This window comes from Papio anubis, chromosome 6, assembly GCF_008728515.1.
Source record: "Papio anubis isolate 15944 chromosome 6, Panubis1.0, whole genome shotgun sequence".
In the NCBI taxonomy this organism is placed as follows: Eukaryota; Metazoa; Chordata; class Mammalia; order Primates; family Cercopithecidae; genus Papio; species Papio anubis.
In genome coordinates this window covers 111484721-111511700 of record NC_044981.1, presented here as the reverse complement: position 1 = coordinate 111511700, position 26980 = coordinate 111484721, and the positions used below count along the sequence as shown (strand labels likewise).

At 42.3% G+C, this 26980-nt stretch overlaps 1 protein-coding gene across 7 annotated transcripts in view; it reads left to right on the top strand.

The window, feature by feature from the left end:
- Positions 1-26980, top strand: part of MTHFD1L (methylenetetrahydrofolate dehydrogenase (NADP+ dependent) 1 like) — a 234558-nt gene that overhangs the window by 82876 nt on the left and 124702 nt on the right. For 6 of the 7 annotated variants that reach the window (XR_002521713.2, XM_003898036.4, XM_009205868.3 and 3 more), the window contains exons 17-20: positions 4619-4695; positions 8874-9014; positions 13597-13665; positions 22052-22163. Coding sequence is in view for 6 of the 7 variants with exons in the window: in XM_003898036.4 (XP_003898085.2) it covers positions 4619-4695; positions 8874-9014; positions 13597-13665; positions 22052-22163 (399 nt within the window). In the remaining variant the exon portion in view is untranslated. Of the gene's footprint in view, positions 1-4618; positions 4696-8873; positions 9015-13596; positions 13666-22051; positions 22164-23875; positions 26089-26980 lie in introns of those variants that run through there. The other variant, XM_021937727.2, reaches the window with a different exon arrangement.

The following is a 26980-nucleotide window of genomic DNA, read 5'->3' as shown; positions in this document are numbered from 1 at the left end:
CCTTGCTATACTAATAAAACTATTCATAGTTTTTTGTGTGCATCTGGTTTTTTGGTATAACTCTAGTTATAACTTAAGTGTATAGATTTTATATCCTATGAGTTTCATTCATTTATATCATAAGCATTTTGTATTTTGTTAGCTTTTTGTGGTAATGGCCATTTTAAATACTCTAGAATATTCCTTTGTGGATGAACCACAACTTACTTAAGCAAGGCTTAGTTCTTGAAAACACCAATAGCATTTTAAATAATGAGCATGAATACTTTCAGCATTTTATTGAGAAGCCTACATATTTTCTCTGAAATTTTTTATAACTAGGAAGGTTTATTATTAAAATGTCATCCTGTCCAAAATGTATTGTCATCTTTTTTTTTTTTCAAGGTGTTTGTGATTTCGTGTTACTCTTCAAAACTTTTTTGGAGGTTTACTGATGATAGGAAAATCACGAAGGTGGAAATGAGTGTATTTTAAACCAAGCATATGGATGTGCTAAAAGAGAAAGTTTTATGCCAACTGGTATTCTTCGGTATCTGCTTTGGGGCTCCAGCCTGAGCAGCCATCAGAAACAGGGCAATGGCTTAGACATGGATCTTGGAAGAGAAAGGCTACATCATCTTTTATACCTGGGGCTGGTATGCAGTTGGTTTCTCCCTGGAGCCAGGAAGGACTGAAGTGTTTTGTGGTTGTGAATCACTTTTAATGGAAGTGACAACTTTACAAAATTTTTCCAGAAAAAGATTTGAATTCCATTATTGTTCAGGGCACTGAAGTAAAGAAAACTTTATTGCTGTGGACAAGCTACCTGGGTCAGAGGAATTTGGAATGACATTTGATAAGTAGTTTGGCTCTTATGACCATGAATTAATATCATCAAAAGAATTGAGAACATTTGCTAGTAGAGTTTTTTGGCTTAAACCTAGAACTAATGTAACCCTTGTGATGAGATTGGATCCTTATTTGATTTGACAACTAGAGTGGGACAGTCAGGGTACATGGTGGTGGGAGTGAGACCCTCTTCTCAGGCCATATGTATGTTGTGCCATTTAATGACCACCCCTTCCTTTCAGCCTGTGTACAAAATCTGATGATTGTTTCATCTTTTTTTTGAGACAGAGTCTTACTCTCTTGCCAGGGTGGAGTGCAGGGGTGCGATCTCGGCTCACTACAACCTCCAACTCCCTGGATCAAGCGATTCTTCTGCCCCAGCCTCCCAAGTAGCTGTGACTACAGGCGTGAGCCACCACACCCAGCTAATTTTTGTATTTTTAGTAGAGACGGGGTGTTACCATGTTAGCCAGGATGGTCTCAATCTCCTGACCTCATGTCATCCACCTGCCTTGGCCTCCCAAAGTGCTGGGATTACAGGCGTAGCCACTGTACCCGGCCGATTGTTGCATCTTATGCCTCATACCGAAAGTTTAAAGGCCTCATGTTCCTGGACTCAGAGTGGAACAAGGAACCCACAGACCGTTCCAGAAATGCTTAACATAAGCAAAAGAAAATGTAGACGTGTAGCCATTTTGTTACAGAGCACAATTTTGCACCGATGAGCCTCTGCCTCTCCGAGCATCCGAGTCTCGGGGCCTCACAGGCTTGCCGTCTCTCCATCTCCCTTGCATGCCCATCTCCTGGCCGTGGACCAAGGGCCCACAAGCCTTCCTCAGCCTCAGGGAATCAACCATCAAGTGGCTGATTCCTTGCCCCAACAGTACTCTAGGGAATCAGTACCATGTCTTCCACTGGAGCCGAAACAGTGGACCTGCCCCTGATTGAACACCTTGTGTTGCCAGGCTCTTAGCCAGTATTGGCTGTTTCATCAGCCATTAGGCATACTCTGGATGTTCCTTACGACATAGTCAGCACTGTAGTATAGTCAGCACTGTAGTACTAAAAGGGATGGTTCCAAGCAAAAAATAAGCAAACAGATCTCCCCCTGCTGCCTCCACCCCCACACCCACTGGCAGTGTCCTAGCATGCCTTACATCAGAGGCTGGCACTGTCTTCGCTATATCTCTGTACAGCTGGCTCAGGACTAGGCACAAGTAGCCCCTCAATACATATTCCAGGAGTGAATAAGTGTTTCTTATTCCACCTTTGGTTCTATCGTTCAGAGACCAGGAATTCCATTCTGGATCACTAACTTAGGGTTACTTTCTAGTATCTTTCTTATGGACTGGAATTTAACCTCCACATTTCTTATGTGTCACTGATGCATCGCTTACCGGGCCATGTTAAAAGCACAGGTAGGCTTTGGAGGCCACTGATTCTAGGTGATCTTGCCAGACATTTTTTTTTTTCTTGTTTTCTCTTTGCTAAATAAAAAACAGCTGAATTTCTCTTGTTGATTTTAAAGAAATTTGATAAAAAGATCCCCTCAATCTGGTACCAAGATCTTGTATACTACATAGCAGGAAAGATGTTTTTAGTTGATTCACTTTGCACCCCATGTACATCTTGAGAAGAATAGTCGTGGCTGACGATACTGTTGAAAAGCAGGCCTTTCATTTTATATATGCTCCGCTTATAGCTGGAAAACTCATAAAGAAGGTTTCTGTGTGTTTATATGAGTGTCAGTTGGTGTTTGTGTGAGGGTGTGAGTATGTCTGAGTGTGTGTGAGAGAGAGGGAGCTTGTTATAAAGACTTAACAACAGTTGAGTCAGGGAGTAGCCACAAGCCAAGAGGGCAAGCTGGCCTGCTAGTGCTTTGCGTGTGAAAGCAAAGGTTAACTTTCTTCATCCTACCGATGCCTGCAGTCTCAAATATGTAATTTCCATCACCATTTTCATCAGTGCTATATCGTATACATTGAGTAAAGTGGATCTAAATTGTCAACGTTATTTGGCTTGTTATTTGAAGCTGCATAAATTAACAAAGTCAGTGTCCTGGCTTTGTTTTGTTGTATTGGTATTCACTAAACCAAACCTAATTTTCACAAAATGTAAATAACTGCAATTCTTGTTTTGTTTTGTTCTGAGAGACGGGGTCTTGGCCAGGTGCCTTGGCTCACGCCTGTAATCCCAACACTTTGGGAGGCCGAGGCAGGTGGATCACATGAGGTCTCACAGGAGGTCGAGACCAGCCTGGCCAACATGGCAAAACCCCATCTCTTCTAAAAATACAAAAAATTAACCAGGCAGGTAGCAGGCATCTGTAATCCCAGCTACTTGGGAAGCTGAGGCAGGAGAATCGCTTGATCCCAGGAGGCGAAGGTTGTAGTGAGCCGAGATCGCACCACTACACTCCAGCCTGGATGACAGAGCAAGACTCTGTCTCAAAAAAAAAAAAGAGACAAAGTCTCACTTCCATCTCCCAAATGGGAGTACAGAGACACAATCATGGTCATTGCAGCCTCAGCCCCCCAGACTCAAGCAATCCTCCCACCTCATTTTTGTATTCTTTGTAGAGACAAGGTCTCACTGTGTTGCCCAAGCTGTTCTCAAATTCCTAGGTGATCCTCCCACCTCGGCCTCCCAAAGTGCTGGGATGATAGGTGTGTGCCACCACACCCAGCCAATAACTGAAATTCAAATAAGCCAGTGAAGAAAATAAAGAGAACTGGTGCTTGCTCTAATCACCATTGACTCCCCCTGCCGCCCCCGACAATACTACTTTATTTACTTTTGCTTTTTAAAATTGTGGTAAAATATACATAACATAATATTTTTTCCCCATTTGTAAGTGCACAATTCATGGCATTAAATACATTCACAATGATTACACTATTATCACTATCTATACCCAGAATCTGTTCATCATCCCCAACAAAAACTCCTTATCCATTAAAGAATCATTCCCCTCTTCTGCCCCTGCCTATTCTAAGTGCTTGATATAAGTGGACTCATATAGTACTTGCCTTTCCGTATCTGGCTTATTTCACTATGCACAGTGTTTTCAACATCCATTCATGTATCAACATGACTTTCTTTTATAGCCGTATAGTATTCCATTGCCTGTCTGTGCCACATTTTGTTTATCCATTCACCTGTTGGTTGCTTCCTCCTTTTGACTATTTTGAATAGTGCTGCTATGAACATGGGTGTACAGATATCTGAGTGTCTCCTTTCGGTTCTTTTAAGTAATGCCAAGAAGGGAAGTTGCTGGTTGGGTTTTTTTTTTTTTTTTTTTTGAGAGGGAGTCTCACTGTGTCACCCAGGCTGGAGTACAGTGGTACAATCTCAGCTCACTGCAAGCTCCGCCTCCTGAGTAGCTGGGATTATAGTGTGCCTCAAGTAATTCTCCTGCCTCAGCCTCCTGAGTAGCTGGGATTATAGGTGCGCACCACCACGCCTGGCTAATTTTTATATTTTTAGTAGAGATGGGATTTCACCATGTGGGCCAGGCTGGTCTCAAACTCCTGACCTCAAGTGATCTACTCACCTCAGCCTCCCAAAGTGCTGGGATTACAGGCGTGAGCCACCGTGCTTGGCCTCTAGCAGATATTTTTTTGTTTATTTGATTCTTTCTCTGTGTCTACCCATTAGATGGTCAGTTTGGGGGAGCCTGACCATTTCTCTTTTACCCTCTGCAACTTCCCGAGCATCAGAACAATGCCAGACACACACCAGGTGGCTGGTCCATATTTGTTGACTGAAGAACTAATCTGTTCTCTTTCAGTACTGGATACAAACGACCGATTTCTACGAAAAATAACCATCGGGCAGGGAAACACAGAGAAGGGCTATTTCCGGCAGGTAGGTGGTGCTTTCTTCCCGCTCTGTTCTTACGTTCATTTCCACTGGCCTGGGAGCTCACTCTTTGCCTTTCTTGTCTCATCCCCAACCTGTTGTGGCCAGTGGTTCTCTCACTGTTTCGGGCTCTCAGCAGGGCTGGGAGAGGATCAGAAGACATAGCTCCAGTGTCTTTTTACCATCTTTTCTATGTATGTTTATTTCCTTTTCTTTTTTTCATGTATGTTTCCAATTGTGTTTCTAGGAAGAGCCACTCAGTGTATTCTTTGAATATAAATTCTTACTTATTTTACTGGGAACCCAGCCAGGTAATACTACATCTGCATAACTGATAAATGAAAATCTCAGACACATTACTCAAATTTCATATATCAAGGAACAAACACCTAGTTATTAGACTTAATAGCATGAGGATTTTTTTAAAGGATAATGGCTTATTAATACAAAAATGGGTTGTTAATAAAATACAGATAATGCAGAAGAAAAATTATGATGTCTGACTTCACTGTAATAGATATTGGATGTGCATCAATGGCACTTAGGGAATACAAATTAATGCCTATGATTTTTTATCCAGGCACAGTGGGCTTCTAAATTGTGTTTTTTTTTTTTTTTTCTTTTGAAGTAGTTAGAAACTGTACTTTTTAGTACAGTTTTAGATTTATGTCCTTTATGTTAAGTTTTTATTAGTGAAAAAAGAGTCACTTGTACTTTAATAACCAATCCTTACACCAAATAGACTTGGGACCTTTTGAAGTGTCTTGAATTAAAAAGTGAATATAGGTATTGGATTAAGAAGAGAAACTAAGTTCGTGGACCTTGTCTCCTCCCAGTCCTGCAACTTACACACACACAAACAGATTTCACATATCCATGCTAGCAAACTGGAATCATTGCCATGAAGTTTTAGAAAGTTCTGAAAAATAGAAAGATGGAATTAGATTGATGAATAAAAGGACAGCCCAAAATGTGGTGGACTTCCATCCTTAACAAACATTCTTGCTTTTCATGTTCTTAGCCTCTCCTGCTAAAGTGGGAGTTTTATAAGAGCAGAGGTTATTCCCCTTTTTGTTTGTTGCTGTATTCCCTATGCTCAGAACAGAACTTTGTTACATATAGTCATAGATGTTCAGTAAATATCTGTTGAACAAGTGAGTAAAATAAGTAAAAGACAATTTATGGATACAGAACTAAAATGCCAACATAAAAAAGATATTCATGAGTAATCATAAAACTGCAAATTGAAACAATGGAGTATCATTTACCTAGGAGCTTGTCAAGTGAAAATAGGAGGTACTAAATGCTAGTGAGGATGCAATGAAATGGGGGCATTTATGCAGCATCAGTGGGAGTGGAAATCCCTTTTGGATGAGTTTGTTATTACTAAAATTTGAAATGACCCAACAATTACAACTTTGGAACTAAAAATATTTTAATAAAAAGAAGAAGAAAATGTGTAACGTGCAGAAAAAAATTCTGTGTATTAGGATATTTGTTGTGCCATTATTTGCAGTGGTGAAAACTGGAAACAATCCAAACGTCCAACAGTAGGGATGGTTGCATATATTTAGTCTGCCATTTTGTCCCATGGGAGAGTTGAAATTAATAAATGTGTGTATAGGTGTCATGACATGAGTAGAGAGCTCTCATTCACATTGGAAAGGTTGTAAAACCCATTTTAAAAATTCGAAGTAAAATACTGATAGTGTAAACCTGTTTATGTTAAGAAAAACCCAGCATGTTTACTTACATTATAGGCACTTACAACTTATTTGTGTACATACGTGCCTAGAATGAAAAGTAGAAAGATGGATACCAACTGTTGGCGTTAGTTGCCCGTGTAATGAAAAAGGCCCTTTCTCTGCATAGTTTTGTGCTGTTTAGGTACTGGAGAGATGGAAGATTCACAGTGGCCTTGATTTCAGTGCCTACTCTGTGCATTGTATTGACAGTTCCATTATGTATATTAGCACATTTCATTTGTAAAGCTGTTTACAAATGAGGAAATTGGGATGTTATGTTAAAAAACTTGCCCAAGGTTATATCTTGTGTTGCTTTGTGCATAGATATTTTTAAGTAAAAAAGGGTTATAGTGTATTTAAGAGCTTTAACTGCTTTTTATTTATCCTAAGACTATAGTGAAGACATCTTTTTAGGTCAATAAAGGTAGACCTGTATCTTCATTTTTAACGGCCACATCATATCTCATAGAGGTACCGTAGTAGCTTCAACCATTTCCCTGTTAATGAACATGTAGAGTGTTTGCAGTTTCGGGCCATCACAAGTAAGCTGTAGGAAGTATACACATATATTTGTGTGTATACTTGTTGATAATATCCTTAGGATATTATTCCAGATGTGTGATTGCGGAGTCAAAGAGGATACAAATTTCCAATGTTGACATATGTTTTGACATTACCTTCTAGGAAATTCATATCAATTCACATCCTTGCCAATATCCCATATTGGCCTTTGTGTGAATGTGTGCTAAATCCCTCATTTGCCCTATTGTGATTATTATGCATTGCATACCTGTATCAGAATATTTCATGCAATCCATAAATATATACACCTACTATATACCTACAAAATGAAAAGGTAAATACTAAATCAATAAATGTATGATGATCTGATAAACAATAAAAATTTCATTTGTATCTTTATATGATTTTTGAAATATTTTATTTGCAAAACAAAAATGAGCAGCCTTCCACTATGCATGTCATTTAATCATTAAAGTGAATAACAGTGATACCTCAATTGACCCAGTTGGTTTCATTTTTTGTATGCTCAAGATGTGAAATTTTGTAATTGTAACAATTACAAATGAAGGGCTTGAATATGGATTATATATTATTCTTATTTACACAGCTAATATTTTAAGAATATGTCTAGTCTTGTGTTTTATACAGAAAATCTCAGTATTAGTCATTTTCTCATAAGCACTGTTTATAATGGAATGGTAGTATAGAGAACCCTAAGTTTCATACATTGAAAAACCACTTATGTTTGGAATGAGTTATATTGAGAATGTAATAATTGAATATAGTTGTATTTGACTTTCAGGTAATATTTTTTCACTAAATCAGTGACTAATGCAATCTCAACCAGGAAGTAGCCAGAAAGTTCCTTATTTCCTTCATTTCCTTACTTGTCAGTGACGGAAATGGATAATAAAATGTCTCATAAGGTGATCCCACCAGGGCATGGCCATTCTCTCTCTGCGTAGGCTTGAACTTGTCTGGCTCACACTCCCCTTGGGAAGAAGAGAATTAAGCTGGGGCGTAATGAAGTGGTTCTGTCCAGAGAAACATTCCTAGTGGCTGAATTATGAGGAGGAGGAAGTACACATTCCTGTGTCCCTTTTATTTCTTGTTGGACTTTGTACAACCATGGAGCCAGAGCCAAGAGATGAGAATAGGAAGTCCTAGAACTTTTTGCAAAAAGTCTCTGCTCTCTAGCTTTCACTGCTGAAAGCTTCAAGATCTGATGTTGCCATACCCTCCCGGGCAGCTGAAAATTGAGTCTGTGCCACCAGTTGACTGGGGTGCCCTCCCTGCTGTGTTGAGATCTAACTCTGGGAAAGTAGCCTTACATGTAGGAAGCCAGCATCTTTCACTGCCTCTCATCTCTGCGCCAGACAGACAATGCAGCCTTCTTGACAAACCGATTACTAACGGGGAGGTGGTCCATAGGCTAGTCATTAATTCATCTGATGCATATTGCATGTCTTCTGGGTTTCAAGCTCCATGCTGGGGATTCAGAAGTGAACCTGCCTAATATAGACCCTGCCTTCATGGCGCTTGCGGTCCAGTGGTAGACTGATAATGACCACACTAGACTGATAATGACATTAGTAATCAATTAAGTCTGAGACATGCTACAATAGCACACCATGTGGTAGTGCTGTGAGTACTAACAGGGGTCCTAACCCAGCCCACCCCTTGCTGAGCAGAGCATGACAAAGAGCACATTCCCCGTGGGAGGCCATCCTAGGGAGCACCAGGCACGAACCCTGCATGGTCCAGACATGCAGAAAACTGATGGAATTGCATGCATGGCCTTTGGAGGGTAGACTCCCTGGGCCTGCGCTTGCTCCTTGACTGAAGTCCAGCTCCTTGTGGAAATGGCCGTCCCATTGGCACTGTCACTGACCGCTACCTGTGTTTGGGCTGGTTCAGGCGCAGTTTGACATCGCAGTGGCCAGCGAGATCATGGCGGTGCTGGCCCTGACGGACAGCCTCGCGGACATGAAGGCACGGCTGGGAAGGATGGTGGTGGCCAGTGACAAAAGTGGGCACCCTGTGACAGCAGATGATTTGGTGAGTGTTTCCAACCCGGAAGCTTCAGGGAGTGGGCAGTCCTCATTCTTTGTTACCAGAGAAAGAAAGGCTTTCTTCCTTTTCTCAGTGGGTGTAATAAAGATACAGAAAAGTTTCTACACACATTTCTTTCCTCACAAGCATGTTTGTCTGACCGCTTCCTAATGTTCTCATAGTCAAACATGACGTGCTTATACCTGGCTGCAACCAAAACACGTGAAATTTTTTTCAGGAGCTTTCCTCCATCTTTGCTAATCCTGATCTCTACTTCTGCCTGGGCTGGGGAGGAGTCATCCCCCTGCAGTCACTCGGCAACTTTTTAAAAATGTACCTTCTATACCTGCCTGAAATTGAGGGCAAATCACCTTTTCAAGGAACAGAAAGAAGTGGCTCTGCTTCCATGAACAGGAAGGTAAAGTTAAAATTGGCACATTTCTGGCACCAGCTTGGCTTATTATTTAATTTGGGGCCTTAGATTTGGGTTTCTTATTATAAAAGCAAATCTCTACCTCAATCAGTCTTGCTTTTCTAGTTCCCCTTTGAGTAGTTGTGGTGCTTTCTGTAAAGCTTTCATGGAACACCATTGCCTTTTTTAGTGCTTTTTCGAATTGGCACGCTAATCTTCTTTTCTTCTTCCTCTTTGTAGTGTAATAACAACCTTTCCTGTTAACTTTTTTTTTTTGAGACTGTCTGGCTCTGTTACCCAGGCTGGAGTGCAATGGCACGATCTCAGCTCACTGCAGCCTCTGCCTCCTGGGTTCAAGCGATTCTCCTGCCTCCGCCTCCCGAGTAGCTGAGATTACAGGTGTGCACCACCATGCCCCGTTAATTTTTGTATTTTTAGTAGAGATGGGGTTTCACCAGGTTGGCCAGGCTGGTCTCAAACTCCTGACCTCAGGTGATCCACCCACCTCGGCCTCCCAAAATGCTGGAATTACAGGCATGAACCACTGCACCTGGCCTTTTCCAGTTAACTTAAACTCCACATACTCCATAGGTGTTTTGTTTGCTTGCATTTTTGTATATAAGTGCATGGGTGTGGACACAGGCCCCTAAGATAGCCATTACTCCAAATTTAAGCTTACTTTGCCATATACTGAATCCCCTACAATAATGGAACTTAAAATGCACACTGGCGATTGGTAAGCAGTTGTGAACAGACAAAGGCAAAGTCATATTTTATTAATTTCAAGGGCTTAGGGTATAATTTGAATCCTTTTTCAAAGTGTCCTGATTGTTTTCCAGCTGCTTTTAAAGAAATGAATCTAACTCATCTCAGAGGTCTTGTCAGGTAAATTCAGTAGATCAATTTATGTCAGCAGCCTATGGAATATTTCATATAAAACTTAAAGAGAAAACCCTCAGGTTGCTATAAAAGTGCTGCTTTATTAACATTACCAAAATCTCACTATTTCTATCTAAACTAACATACTAAAATTTCTGTCTAAATACATTGCTCTGTATTTTATTAATTTGTATAGCAATAAATATGTGTCAGGAACAGTTTTGAAACTTAATCCTCAAATACTACTACCTTACATTTATTTATTTATTTATTTATTTATTTATTTATTGTTTTTGAGATGGAGTTTCGCTCTTGTTATCCAGGCTGGAGTACAATGCCGTGATCTTGGCTCACTGCAACCTCCACCTCCCAGGTTCAAGTGATTCTCCTGCCTCAGCCTCCCAAGTAGCTGGGATTATAGGTGCCCACCACCACACCCGGCTAGTTTTTGTATTTTTAGTAGAGATGGGGTTTCACCGTTTTGGCCAGACTGGTCTCGAACTCCTCAGGTGATCGATCTGCCCACCTCAGCCTCCCAAAGTGCTGGTGTTACAGGCGTGAGCCACCACGCCCAGCCCTTAAATGTATTTTTGTGTGAGTGTATGGTAAAAATCTTGGATCTGGAAGAAACCCAAAGATTACTCTTTTCAGTTATCTTTTTAAATAAACTCTTTATTTATCTCTTTAATAAACTCTTTTTAGTTATCATTTGTGTTTCTTGTTTGCAAAAGGTACCTAATTTATTCAAATTGTGCTTCATCCAGTGGGAGCTATTGAGAGCTGGCCACCCATAGAAAATTGAGGGAGGATTTTAGGAACTGCTGAAGGTTTCTGCCACATGCATGATTCTGATATACCCTGGAAGAATGGTCTGAGCCCTCCTGAAGGGACACAGAGTGTGGAATGCTAGCAGCACACAAAGGGTGGCAGAGCTTGCCCTGCACGTGACAGCACAGGCGCTGAGATGTGTCCCAGAAAAATGAGCAGGTAGAAACCTACCTGAGACATCCAACAGAAACATCCCTCTTAACTTCCTTCCTCCTTTAGTTTTTTGAATCAGTTTATTTGGTTGGGAAGTGTAAGCAAGGATAGTGTGCAGAGAAGTAGGAAAACTACTCCTCTTCTTCACCTGCTCTGCATTAGCACAACAGGACAACTCTCACTGAGCCTTCCTGTCCTGAAGATTTCTTTCTTCTTTTCTTTTTTCTTTTTTTTTTTTTTTTGAGATGGAATCTTGCTCTTTTGCCCAGGCTGGAGTGCAGTGGCGCAATCTAAGCTCACTGCAACCTCCAACTCCCAGGTTCAAGCAATTCTCCTGCCTCAGCCTCCTGAGTTGCAGGGATGACAGGTGCCTGCCACCACGCCTGGCTAATTTTTGTATTTTTAGTAGAGATGAGGTTTTGCTATGTTGGCCAGGCTGGTCTCGAACTCCTGACCCCAGGTGACCCACCCACCTTGGCCTCCAAATGTGTTGGGATTACAGGGTGTATTTCACTATGCCCAGCACGTCCTGAAGTTTTCATAGTGAACCATCTTCGTGTATGTATAATGAGTGGGTTGTATTCATATCATGTGTGTGTTATACAGTGAGGTAGATTTCAGTTATATAGGAATATAGTTAATAACAGTGTATTCCTGAAAATTGCTAAGAGAGTGGATATAAAGTGTTCTCACCACCAAAATGATAACTGTGAGGTAATACATAAGTTAACTAGCTAGGTTTAATCATTCCACAGCATATATATACTTCAAAACATCATGTTATACACAATAAATACAGCTTTATCTGTCAATTTGAAGTTAAGGAAGAAAATAGATTGGATTTTCTTACACCTTTTAAATGATTAAATATTGTAAAAATAGAAAGCAATCACATGCGAGAAACATTTACTACTGTTGGTGATAAAAGTACAGGGAGAATGTAATGAACTTTGGAGTCATGAAGGTTCTCTGGATGCTGCCACTGCATCTGCTAGCGCCGTGGCATACTGAGGGAAAATGGCACTGTCTTCCGATGCTATGTACAGCAAGGGATAGCACCCTGTTTTCCCCGCTAGAGCTACCATCACAGGCATTTGCTTATGTTATAGCCTTCCAATAACTAATATGTTGAAAACACCAAGACATCAGTTAAGGTCTTTACAAAGCGAGATGGAATTGGAAAAAAAAGAACAAAAGGCCGGGCACAGTGGCTCACACCTGTAATCCCAGCACTTTGAGAGGCCAAGGTGGGTGGATCATGAGGTCAGGAGTTCGCGACCAGCCTGGCCAATATGGTAAAACTCCATCTCTACTAAAAATACAAAAAAAAGTAGCCGTGTGTGGTGGTGCGTGCCTGTAGTCCCAGCTACTGGGGAGGCTGAGGCAGAAGAATCGCTTGAACCCTGGAGGCAGAGGTTGCAGTGAGCCGAGATCATGCCACCGCACTCCAGCCTGGACAACAGAGAGAGATTCCATTCTCAAAAAAAAAAAAAAAAAAAAAAGGAAAGAAAAGAAAAGAATGTGAATAGTGATATCACGTTAAAAAGTAATAATAAACTTTAGCCTTGTGGCCTTTTTTTGGCACATTTTTCCCACTAATTCTCATGCATCATCCCTGTTCTCTCTCTTCTCTGTCTTTTCTTCATCCAGTAGTAGAGAAAGAGGACTTAGAAGGAACCCAATCCAGTACTTCCTAGGATTGGAAGGAAGCCGCCGTATTTCATGTATAAGTGGCACCATCTTGACTATAGGAAGAGAGATAGCATGAAGCCTTTCAGATCTAAACTAGAAAGCTTTCAAACATGGTAGTTTGTTGAGTTATTCTCTCTCTGGAATGACTGATGTAGAGATGGTGAGAAATCAGAGTGGGCAATTTTAGACATTTCCCTTTACCCTACTTCATTCCCGCTCTCTACAGAACCTTGTTTCTGTTCTTCACCTTATTTCTTTGAGCAAGAGTAAAGCCTCTGATTATGAAAACACACAGTCCATAAATTGCCAGAAAACACATTTTCTTGCACTGAAAGATTTGTTTTCTGGAAAATCTCATAAACACCATCAAGGAAAGTTTCGGAAGAAGGTCAAATGTCCTTCAAAATGCTATTTCCCTATCACCGTTCACATCTTAGTATGACTGACATCTGTTCTCAGCTCTGATGGGGAGGGATGGACAGAGACAGCAGCACTGTCCCCTGTGGCCTGGGGTTGCCTGTGGGGACGCCCACCCAAGAAGCAGGCTGGAGAGAAGCACCAAGGGGTTAGCCATTGCCAGGATGATCTTTTGTCGGGACTGTAATGTTTTTCTCTCTCCTGTAGGGGGTGACAGGTGCTTTGACAGTTTTGATGAAAGATGCAATAAAACCAAACCTGATGCAGACCCTGGAAGTAAGTGGTTTTCTTCTTATAGTAATTGTTTGTATTAACTGAATTGCCACACAGTGTGAACATTTTTAGCCAATATGAGGCAGGCATAGAGCACGCCTGGGGCAGCAACGTGCTTTGCAATCTCAGAAAGAGTGAGGATCTGGTTAGGAACCTGTATTAGTCCATTTTGACATTGCTACAGGGAACTACCTGAGACTGGGTAATTTATGAAGAAGCATCAGAATAACTTCTTGGCCAACCAAAAAAAAAAAAGTTTAAAGTATATTCATAGCTTCTTTAATATGAATTATGTCTTGGCTTAATTGACCCGAGTAGAAACTTAGAAAGTCAATGTCTGAGGCAGGGCGTGGTGGCTCACGCCTGTAATCCCAGCTCCTTGGGAGGCCAGGGTGGGCAGATCATGAGGTCGGGAGTTCAAGACCAGACTGAGCAATATGATGAATCCTCGTCTCTACTGAAAATACAAACAAATTAGCCGGGTGTGGTAGCGCGCGCCTGTAGTCCCACCTACTCTGGAGGCTGAAGCAGGAGAATCGCTTGAACGTGGGAGGCAGAGGTTGCAGTGAGCTGAGATTGCGCCACTGCACTCCAGCCTGGGCAACAGAGCGAGACTCCATCTCAGAAAAAAAAAAAGAAAGAAAAAGAAAAAAAAAAAGAATGTCAACGTCTGTCTAACATTTCAATAGGTTGTATGGCCATGTTTACAATACAGTTTCTGTTTTCCCTTAATCTCTCATCATCATTGAGTTGTGGATTTTTTGGTTTGCTTTTGTATTGTTGTTTATTTGTTTCCAAGCAAAATACAGTAAATGCCAAGAAATGCTTTCCAGGAAAGCATACTGCATTCCACTGTATAAGGATATTGTTTTTGTACATGACGTGCCCTGCTCTTGTCTTCACTGAACTTAAATTTTTTGTCACGTTATCTCCATTTCAATCTGGTTTTCTAGTCATACTCCTTTGATTTAGTAATTGTCTAATTCCTGACTCCTAGCTAGTGAGACCTCAGGGTTTGGGCCCAAACCCCAAACAGAGAGGCAGTTTCTGGGCAAATTGAGTAGAGACTAATGGAAGGGTAGGGGTAGGGAACTAGGGAGACAGTGATGTCCTGGTGAGTGTTCAACAGTCAGCACTCTGGGGAAAGAATTCCTGGGTTATAGCATTTGCCAGTTTCCATGCTATAAATGATCCCACCATGGCCAGTCCTCTGGCTCCCTTCCATCTCAGTAAATAAACATGGGAATTGGGGGAAAATTTGCACCATCAAGTGGTACAAATGGGCTATTTGTCCTCAAGCTGCAGTGGGACAAAGGGAGGTGGTGGAGGTGACCAGAAGGCAAGTATGTTGGGGGAACGCAGCAGCAAGGCAGCGGAATATCCATCCGTTCATTCATTCATTCAGCTGATAGAAAGCTGAGTTTGAATGGTCGTTGTGCCATGTACTAACCATGACTTGGGGTAAGTTATTTTGTATTTCAGCCTCAATTTTCTCCCGTGTAAAATGGTGAAAGTAGCAACAACTAACCCGACAGTGGAGATTAAATATTTATTTAAAGCATCACATGGACCAGTACAGTATAGTAGGGGCAAAGAACACAGCAGAGAAATAACTATTCAACGTCCCTGCCCTCTTGAAGCCTCCACTCCAGTGAAGGAGGCAGGCCAAAGGCAAGTCAAGAAACACACAGCATGTTAGTTGGTGGTAAGGTCTGGAGAAGAAAAATCAGATGCCTTGAGGGACACAGTGACGTGGGGCGTGTGTGTCTGTGCCTGCCCGCCTGTTAAAGCAGTACCAGCACAGAGCTGAGTAAACCAAGGGGGTGAGCCATGCATGTGTCTTGAAGAGCATTTGGACAGAGGGTTACCTTTAGTGCAGAGGCCTTGGGCAGCAATGTGTTTTGCAATCTCAGGCAGAAAGAACCGAGGATCTGGTTAGGAACCCGTATTGGTTTGTTCTCGCATTACTGTAAGGAACTACCTGAGACTGGGTAATTTATGAAGAAAATTGGTTTAATTGGCTCACAGTTCTGCAGGCTGTACAGGAAGCATGGCTGGGGAGGCCTCAGGAAACTTAAAATCATGGTGGGAGGCAAATGGGAAGCAGACAGGTCTTCACATGGCAGAGCAGGAGAGAGAGCGAGGGAGGAAGTGCTACACAGTTTTAAACAACTAGATCTCATGAGGACTCACTCACGAGCATGAGAACAGCAAGGGGGAAACTCACTCCCAGGATCCAGTCACCTCCCCCCAGGCTCTTCCTCCAACACTGAAGGTTATAATTCGACATGAGATTTGGGTGGGGACACAGAGCCAAACCATATCAGAACCAATATGACAGAAATGGGGGGACTGGCCAGGCACGGTGGCTCATGCTTGTAATCCCAGCACTTTGGGAGGCCAAGGCGGGCAGATCCCTTGAGGTCAGGAGCCTCAAGACCAGCCTGGCCAACATGGTGAATCCCGTCTCTACTAAAAATACAAAATAAATTAGCTGGGCATGGTGGCGGGCACCTGTAATCCCAGCTACTTGGGAGGCTGAGGCAGGAGAATCACTTGAACAGGGGGCGAAGGTTACGGTGAACTGAGTTTGCACCACTGCACTGCAGCCTGGGTGACAGAGCGAGACTCTGTCTTTTAAAAAAAGAGAATAGAAAGACATGGGGGGACCATTTCTGAAGGTGTCCAGTGAGGGTGCAGCCTGAAGGTGTCCCCTGAGCTGAGGAAGGGAGGACTGAACACCTTTGAACAGGTGTCTGCAGCCCCGGGGGAGGGGTGCAGGATGCGTAGGTGCCAAGGCCACGCCGTCCTGCAGCAGGTTGTCCTTCCCGTCTTTCCTCTCCCCGATCCTTCTGCCAGCAGGCACGTGTCCTCAAAGGTAGGCCATCTTAAAAAGCAAACAAGAACATTTCAAAAACCTCCTGCCCTATTGCATCCTCGTCTAGCTCCTGCCTGGCTCTTGTCTGTCATTGGGGTCCCCATGTTAACTGACCTCGGGTTCCACCTCTCCTGACTGCCCTTGTCCAGGTCACTTGTCCCTCGGAGACACCAAGTCTTTGTTGCTCTGCCCCCCTCAGAGAAGCTCAGCAGTTTGACACAGCTGCCCTTGTCTTCCTTCGGGAGCATCTGGTTCCTCTGGCATCTGGGGTCCCTTCCTCCCCAGGCCTGCTCACGCTCCTCCTCTGCTTTGCTGGCTTCTCTGATGACCCTTCACCTTTCTCACCCCGTTCTCCTCCAGGATTAGCCGGGTGATGACTCCCAAAGTCTTGTTTGGAATATCATGCACCTGGAATTTCAGACTTGCAGGTATAGTTACCAGGAGCCATGTGGGTGGGTAAAAGCCATTTCAAACTCATACATAAACCAGGACCCACCTGCTACTTCCTTCCAGCTTGCTACTTCCCTGAAACCTACCCAGTCATTCAAGGCAGAAACCCGGGGATGATCCTGAGGCCTGTTTTCCCTTCCCCACTTCCTGTCTCCATTCCTGCCAAGTCGTCCTTGGTTACACGACTCTGCCCTGTCCACGGCGCTCGATGCCTCCCTCCTTCCGGCTTCAGCCACCAGCCCGCCCCACCTGCAGCAGTGCAGCAGCCTCCCAACTAGTCTCTCGGCTGCTACTCTTCTTCCCAAATACTCTCTCTCCTCAGCAGTCATAGAGACTGAAACCTAATCAAGCCCTGTTGCCTTCCTGCTTCGAGTTCTTCCGTGTTTCCTTCCTGGTCTGAAAAGCCCCTGGGATCTGGCCCTCGTCCCTCCCTCCTCCCTTATCCTCATCTCTCATCCTCTGGGGGCCCTTTGCATGGCTGACACCACTACCTGGGCCACTTCCTGATACTCTCATGTCCAGCTCCTTTGCCTCCCTCAGGTCTCATGTCATGTAAGCATCAACTGCTCAGAGAAGCCACAGGAATATACAACCCCCATCCGTCTGCTGTCATTGCAGTGCATAGCACAGAATGCTGAGAGCTTCCTATTTCCTTGTCCATGTTCTGTATTTCTCCTCCCACAGGGATGAGAGCGGGACCTTTTCCATCCTGTTCACCACCATATCTCCAGCTTCTAGAAAGTGCCTGACACCTATTAGAGGCTCAGTAAAGACTTGTTGATTAATTAAGTGAATGCTTATTATTTTTACTACATTCTCCTAAAAATACACATTTATTAATAAATAACTGAATAAGAGAGAAAAATTATGAAGTGATGTGATATTGCTTCATAACACTTCTCCCTCAAAGATGAATACTTACTAGTGCTAATCATTTTCTTGTTTTAAATAATTCTTTTTTTTTTTTTTTTGAGACAGAGTTTCACTCTTGTTGCACAGTGGTGCAATCTTGGCTTGCTGCAACCTCTGCCTTCCGGTTTCAAGCAATTCTTCTGCCTCAGCCTTCTGAGCATCTGGGATTACAGGCACCTGCCACCATGCCCGGCTAATTTTTGTGTTTTTAGTATAGACAGGGTTTCACCATGTTGGCCAGGCTAGTCTTGAACTCCTGACCTCTTGATCTGCCCACCTCTGCCTCCCAAAGTGCTGGGATTACAGGTGTGAGCCACCGTGCCCGGCCTAAATAATTCTTTTTTCTATTAGAAATCATTCACGCTTCTGAAATATTTCCCACTCTGAAAACCTGGGAAATGGAAAGTCTAGTTTCCATTTAATGAATGAATTAGTGGATTTGTTGCCCCAAGCAGTTCTTATTGCCCTTACTTTTATTTTCTTTTTAAGGGTTCTGAATCTCTGATTTATTAGGCAACACAGAAATAACAAGTTTAGATTGTATTACAAAAAGTGCTCAGGCTGGGCGCAGTGGCTCATGCCTGTAATCCCAGTACTTTGGGAGGCCGAGGCGGACGGATCACTTGAGGTCAGGAGTTTGAGATCGGCTGGCCAACATGGTGAAACCCTGCCTCTACTAAAAATATAAAAATTTGCTGGGCATGGTGGCCCACGCCTGTAATCCCAGCTACTCAGGAGGCTGAGGCAGGAGAATAGCTTGAATCCAGGAGGCGGAAGTTGCAGTGAGCCGAGATCTCGCCACTGCGCGCCAGCCTGGGTGACAGATTGAGACCTTGCCTCAAAAAAAAAAAAAAAAGTGCTCAAACTGTTCATATACAGGACAGGACTGGGCTTGCTAGGGAGAGAAGGGGAAATTCTTCAGACTACAAGGACACAAGAACTCCTCATCCTAAACGAAGTATGAAGGTACACAGACAAGTTTCTTGTTGGTCAGAAAACAGAGAAATCCACAGTAACTATAATACATCCCTTAAAGAATAAGCATGTATTTATAGGAAGCAAACAAAGCTTTCCATAGAGAAACCACTTTCGCCAGATGATTATATGGACTTGGGTTTTGTTTCTGAATCTGTCACTTGGCAAATGAAGATACCATCTTCAGGATGTTCCATGTCATCCATTTCATTTAAGGCATAGGCTGTTTTAAGATTAGTTTAAAAGATAAGGACCTTTTTACAAAATAAAACATTACATTCACTTAAAATATTTGCAACATGAACTCTTGTACCCTGATCCTATGTTGTCACTCTGGGTTTCATGTATCTAATCATTGATTAGGAATCTATCTCAGCAGGTAATCCAAAAATCATTGACTAGTTTGTAGATTATGCTTTCCCGCTCACATTGGAACACACCTGGTTGTAGTCTGGTAAGAGGTCATCAAGGGCTACATCACTGTAGGTTGCCAGGAGACCAGTAGTTCTTAATTCTGACTGCACTTGAGAAGCTCCTGGGAAGATTTAAGAATATTGATTGATGCCGGACTCCCCATCAGACCCAGTGAATGTAATGTCTGGGGATAAGGCTTGGGTACCCCAAGTGCTTCTCATGTATCGCCAGACTGAGGAATACTTAAGACAAGAAACAATGAGAGCTCTTAACATTTCCCCAGAGGTTAGCCATGTGTGGCATTGATGGAAACTCCACATGCGAGAGCACACTGTCCAATATGGCGGCCACTGGACATGTGGCCATTTCAACCTAAATTACCTGTATTTAAATAAAATTTGGAATTCAGTTCTTCAGTCATCTTAGCCACATTTCTATTTGTGCATTTATTTATTTACTTTTTACTGCTCACATTTAAGTGCTTAGAATTCTGGTAAGCTAACAAGTAATTGAAATATTAATCTTATGAAATGTTTGAAAGGACCATTGTGGAGAATATTCATAGCAAAACAGTTCCTGCCTTATTTTCCTAAGTGTTCTGCATATAAAATAAAACCCAGAACTCAAGATAAATGTGTGTATGCCTTTGAGTTAGTCATAGAATTTTTTAAGCAACATGTTTAATTCGATGTACTGTATCTTATAGCTGTATCCATGTTTGAGTGTGCAAGTGTGTGTGTACCTGTGTTTGGATGTCTAACAATGACGTTCCAGTATTTTTTTCTCGCGAACTCCATACTGGGAGTTTTAAAACCAGAGCCCTAATCTTGACTTAATTATTAATTTCCTCCGTGGCCTTGAAGAATTCCCTTAGCCTCTCTGGACCTTAACTTTCTGGATAAAGAAGTTGGCCTCTTCGTGTTCTCAACATTATCTGATTCTGTGATTTCTAGCTAAAGCTACATTTATACAAAAATATGAAGTGCTTTTGCAAAGTAAAGAGTAGAATAGTGGTTATCAGAGGCAGTGGGGGATGGAGAAGTTGACCAAATAATACAAAATTCCAGTTAGACAGGAGGAATAAGTTTTCAATATCTATTACACAGCAAGGTGACTGTAGTTAATAAAAGTGGATTGTTGCCAGGCGTGGTGGCTCACATGTGGTGACATGCACATGTAGTCCCAGCTACTGGGGAGGCTGAGGCAGGAGAATCGCTAGAACCCAGGAGGCAGAGGTTGCAGTGACTCAAGTTGGCGGCACTGCACTCCAGCCTAGGTGACAGAGCAAGACTCTGTCTCAAAGAAAAGAAAAAAGCATTGTGCATGTTTTAAGTGTTAAAAAATTAGATTTTAAATGTTCTCGCTACAAAATGGATAAATCTGTGAGGTGATGGATACGTTGGTTAGCTTGATATAATCATTCCATGCTATATACATATATTAGAACAGAACATTGTACGTCATAAATAGGTGCAATTATTATTCATCAATTACAAATAAAAAATGCTTTTGCTAATAGGTTATTATCCAGCCTGAAAAATAAGAGAGAGTCTACAAAGGATAAAAGTCCTTTGCTTTTTTAAATTAAAATGTTGCTGAGGATCTAGTAGCTGTTTGGGGTGGTTATCCCAGGAAGAGCAATGTGCTTGTGTGGATTCAGCCCCCACCACTTCTGTCCCCTGGAGACCCAAGCTGGGTGCTTCTCAGACAATTGGCAGCCTGTAGCTGAGTGAAGCCAGCTGCCCATCCAGGGTGGAGTTTGTGACCTTGTCCTCGTCAAACTTTGACCATCTCCACTAGCTTATTATGGGCAAGGACATCAGAAGACCAGCAAGGTTAGGAGGGGATGGAGACTTAAGTTCTTTTTAAAAATATTTTCTTCAGAACACTTAAAAGGTTAATCTAGATAGAAGTGAGATAAGACAGAGATATAAACACCAAACATACATATTTACGTATTCATAAACATGTGTCCCTGAGTTTTATTTATTTATTTTTATTTATTATTTTTTTCATTTTTGAGTCAGAGTCGGTCTGTCACCCAGACTGGAATGAGTGCGATCTCAGCTCACTGCAACCTCCACCTCCCAGGTTCAAGTGATTCTTGTGCTTCAGCCTCCCGAGTAGCTGAGCTGGGTTTACAGGGGTACACCACCACACCCTGCTAAATTTTGTATTTTTGGTAGAGACGGGTTTCACTGTTGGCCAGGCTGGTCTTGAACTCCTGACCTCAGGTGATCTGCCCACTTCGGCCTCGGCCTCCCAAAGTGCTGGGATTACAGGCATGAGCCACTGCGCCCAGCCAATTGTATTGATTTTTATGGTTACCTTTTGTTGAATGGAATCATTTCTTAATTTAAAAAATAAATAAATACACTTCTTATACTATCAGGGTTTAATTTCATTCTTTTGAAAAATATAGTGCATAGCAACATAAAATAAGGTAAATAATTTATTTCATGGTCATTGAGTCAACTAACAAAATGGCTTAACAATATTTTGGAAGGAAGTGACTATATTCTCACAGTTTTGTGTCTCAGGTTTTGTGTCTCATTAAATGTTGAATAACATGTTTCTAGAATCCGGAGGGGATTTGGTCCTTTGATTGAGTCAGGGTGTTTTGACTGTCTTTGAAATATTTTATGCATTAAATATGCAGTATTCATAAAAGCTTTCCTAGCCTGTTTGCCCCAAATTGATCTTGGTTTCCATGCTTCTGTTTGTCTTTCGGGATTTTGATTTGCTCTTTCACTTCTCTAGGGGACACCTGTGTTCGTGCATGCGGGCCCTTTTGCTAACATTGCTCACGGCAACTCTTCAGTATTGGCTGATAAAATTGCCCTGAAACTGGTTGGTGAAGAAGGATTTGTAGGTAAGTTACTTCTTTTAAATTTAGTTGTTGTAGAATATTGAAGAAATCTAAAAGCTGATGACAAGAATGGAGTGATATCCATACTGACATAAAATCTATTCTTTCAGGCCCCCTCTTTCATAAACGGTTTCAGTAATGGAAAAGCCCTAAGGTCTGGTCTATGGAATTATGCTTGTGCTTGAATCATAGATTCTGGTATCAAGTCCATATAGGTTTGAGTATAAACTCTGACTCTTGCAAACTGAGTGATATTGTACACATTTTAATTACTACTGAACTTCAGTTTTCTTACGTGTGAAATTGTGGTAACAATATTGTATCAAACCTTTTAGGATTGTTATGAAAACTAAATGAGATACTTTAGTCATTCAGCAAATGTTTTTTGAGAAGATACCACTTAGAAGGCATGCTTCTGAGAGCTAGGGATCCAGTGGTAAGCAAAAGAGATAGGCGCAGTGGCATAGGCCTCTAAGCCCAGCTACTCAGGAAGCTGAGGCAGGAGGATTGCTCGAGCCCAGGAGTTTTGTGTCCAGCCTGGGCAGCATAGCAAGACCCTGCCTCTGTGAAAAAAATAAAATTAAAACAACCAGCCTTAGCCCCTGCCCTTGTGGAATGTACTGTCTAATGGTAATTTAATAAGAGAAAGTGCTCATTGACTGTCAGCCGTTACTACCCTTACTATGTAGTACTGATAACTTGAAGTCATGGGTTTATTTCCATATACAGTTTCTCGTTGTTTTTTGTGAGCTAATGTAGGAGAGATTCCCAACCAGTAGACTTAGAAATGTTAATTGGTAGGACTGCACACCTTTTGCTGCTGTCAAGCTCTTTGTAGAACCTGTTCCTCTTTGGCTTTTCTTGCATATTCCAGCTAGAAAGAAGGGGCGACTCTCACAGACTTTACTAAGTCAGTACCAGCCCCAGCCTCACCCATGATACTAAGGCAGCAAGGAAACAAAGGACAAAACCAAAATACAAGCATTCGTGGTGGAGTCCCTTAATCTGACTTATGAGGGATTGCATTGGCAGACTTCCCGTGCTAACAGATAATTCCCATTAACCTTACGTATGCCTATAATCAGGGATAGCAATCTCTTCTTCACTCTTGTCATCAGTTTTGGATCAAACTCAAAAGAGTTATTTTATTAGAAAAGAGTATGCTGGACAAAAGAACTTAGCACTGCATTTTATGCTCAGACATCACAAAGTTCATTCAGGGTTATTGAGACTCTTTTAAGAATTCCTCGTGGACCGGCAGTCAGGATCAGATGAGGTTTGATGGAGTTCCATTCCTCCACAATCTGTATTCTGCAGCTCTCATGTACTTTGCTGCTTCGGTAGCAAATCCACTGCAAGAGTGGCTAGATGTGCTGTCTAAGTGAATTTGCTCAATTGATCGCTGCCTAATTGTAGAGCTAATGGACGAGGAGGCTGGGTCAGGGCGGGCACTGGAAAGTTGGGTGCTTAAGTGAAGTGGTGGTTCTGATGCATCAGCTCTGCAAATAAAGTAGCTTCTAGGAGGAAGCACTCTATTTTATGTGATAGAGATCTCTGCCCGTACCAGTTTTTACTTTGTCAAACACATATTTATAAAATACATGTTATCATGGCAGAATATTTTTAAAGATATAAACGATGATGTATGCAAAATAAATGAGCTCTCTGTGTGACCTTGAACAAGCCATTAGCCTCTCTGGGTGTGTCCCTTGTAGACATTCTCATCTGAAAAATGAGAAGTTGGACCAGATGAGGAGTTGGATGTGGACGTGTAGCTGTGGACTCAGAGGTAGACGCTGTGGAATTGGAGCCCTGACTGGCAGTGTGTTTTCATTTCTCTAGGGCTCAATTTTTTATTTAATAAAAAGAGAATACCTGTGTTACCTGCAGTATTTTAATGAATAGGATCAAGTGAGAAAATGCTTTGTAAAATCTGAACTATGTGCAGGTCAGCAATTACACTCATTCTTTCTATGATCTCATCTAGTCTAAGATGCCATAAGAGGGGGAATTTTTCATGAGGATGAAATCTGTCCATTGCCAGATGATTCAGAGGGCAAGCCCTAACCTCAACTGCTTTCAGATAACCTTGGGCACATGAACGCTTCTCTTCCTTGGTTTCCTTACCTGTAAAACAGGGCTTTGGACAGGGCTTCCCTCTCGAAAGGACTTGGTAGGTTTGAAATGAGGCATGAATGAGATCACACGGTTGAGTCCTGGCACCTGACACATGGTAAGACTCAATCCTTCTTGGCCACTCCTGGCTATCATTGTTACCCCCACTATTGATACACTACTGATGAAGGTTACATTTTCTTTTTTATTTAGATCCTTTTATTTTTTGGATGATTTTATTTATAGTTGTTATAAAATACACATAACATAAAAGTTACCATCTTCACCATTTTTGAGTGTACTTTCAGTAGCGAAGTACACCCACGTTGTTGTGCAACCAGGCTGCAGAACCAAAGTCCCATGCCCATTAAATAGTCCTCATTCCCCTGCCCCCAGCCCCTGGCAGAAGTCTTCTACTTTCTGTCTCAATGAAGTTGACTCCTGGATACCCCGTGTGAGTGGAATCATGCAGTATTTGTCCTTCTGTGACTGACGTATTTCACTTAGCATAATGTCCTCAAGGTTCATCCATGTTGCAGCAGGCATCAGAATTCTCTTCCTTTTTAAGGCAGAATAATATTCCATCATATGGATAGACCTTACTTTGTTTATCCACTCATCCTTCGTTGGACATTTAACTTGTTTCCACCTTTGGCTCTTGTGAATAATGCCGCTATGAATATAGATGTACAAATATATTTTAATGTCTAAAACTCATGCTGTATGATGTCTAAATTTGTGATGGCAATGACTTATATTCATAAATACATACCATGGAACTCTAGCCCTGTAATGTTGAACTCTCCTGAAGGTGGTGTGTCCATGTTGTGGCTCTATTGCAATGCTGGTGGCAAAGCCAGTGTATTGGACAGTGGGAATGGGGCATGGTCAGGAGACAATGTTCTTTCCTCATTACTTGGTCAAGCCTGTAGTGTGGGACTGGTTCATTCTTTGCCCTTGGATGAAGTTTATAACAGTTTCCCCTCATTCTCAGTTAATATCTAGTCCCTCTAACATATGTATTTTTTAATTCCTGTAGTCACTTTCAATCATAAGAGTAGCCCCTAAAATTAAAAATGCACATCCAGTTTTATATCAAAACCAAAAACTCCAAGTGTCTCTCAGACTTGAGCTCCTCTCCTCCCCGACATGGGCCTCCTCTGGCTGACAGTGGGAAGGGGAAGGTGGCTGCTTGCTTCTCTGTCACCCTCCTCTTGCACTTAGGCTGGCCCTGGCCCCTCCTAGGTTGAAGCTTTGGCATGAGATGGTGCCCATGTAGCCTCTGCCAGCAGCAGTCCTCACACTTTTGGCAGAAGCCCTCTGAGCAGTACCTCATTTAGACTTTCCTACCTCTGGTTCCACACCTGGTCTCGGGTACCAGAGACCTCTGACCTCTGGCTGGGGACACACCTTGAGCCTTGCCAACTGGTCTTCTGGTCCTCACTTGTGGCTTAAGAAAAAGAAAAGGGGGAAGTAGGGAGGCTGAGGCGGGTGGATCACTTGAGGTCAGGAGTTCAAGACCAGCCTGGCCACCATGGTGAATGTCATGTGTGTCTATGTGACGAGACCGCCAAACAGGCTTTGTGTGAGCAACAAGGCTATTTATTTCACCTGGGTGCAGGTGGACTGAGTCCAAAAAGAGAGTCAGCGAAGGGTGGTGGGATTATCGTTAGTTCTTATAGATTTGGGATAGGGGTACAAAGTACATTCTTAAGGGCCAGGAAGAATGTTACAAAGTACCTTCTTAAGGGCAGGGCAGACTATATTGTATCAGTTAGGGTGGGGCAGGAACAAATCACAATGGCGGAATTTCATCAGTTAAGGCAGGACCTGGTTATTTTCACTTCTTTTGTGGATCTTCAGTTGCTTCAGGCCATCTGGATGTATATGTGCAGGTCCCAGGGGATATGATGGCTTAGCTTGGGCTCAGAGGCCTGACAGTGAAACCCCATCTCTACTAAAAAAAACAAAAAAAAATTAGCCGGGCTTGGTAAGAGGCACCTGTTAGCCCAGCTACTTGGGAGGCTGAGGCAGGAGAATCACGTGAACCCCGGGAGGGGGAGGTTGCAGTGAGCCGAGATCGTGCCATTGCACTCCAGCCTCGGCAACAGAGAGAGACTCTGTCTCAAAAAAAATAAAAATAAAAATAAGAAAAGGGGAAAGTAGCTTTGCATCCTCTTCACTGGGCGCTGGGAGGGGAGCTGGGTGTGGCACACTGTTAACTTTCTTTGAAGAAATTCTTTCCCAGGTTCTAACCTGTCAACCCTTTTGAAGCCTCAATGGGCTAAGGCATGCAAAATCTGTTTCAAACTGCTTTGCAAACCCTGCCAGTTCGGCCAGCACTATCCTTTGGCATGTGAGCAAATTGACACCGATTTGAGGCCCGAAACAAAAGTGAGACAAAAAGACCTTGATTTCAACATCCTTCTACAGAAGCTAAGCGCAGTAGGCGCATGTGAGGTGTTTCTGAAGTCTGAGCAGGAATTCATGTTCTCCAGAAAGTTGTCATTTATAGTAGACTATCTTTATGATCTCATAACAGGAAAGGATCTCTTAAAACGTGAAAAGCTCAAACCAAAGAGAAAAATATTGGTAATTTGGGCTGCGTTAAAAAGTAAACGGTATGTGATAAAAGATACAAGGTTAAAAAACAAGTGACGGATTGGAAGGAAACATTTGCAAAGATAATAGACAATGATTAGCAT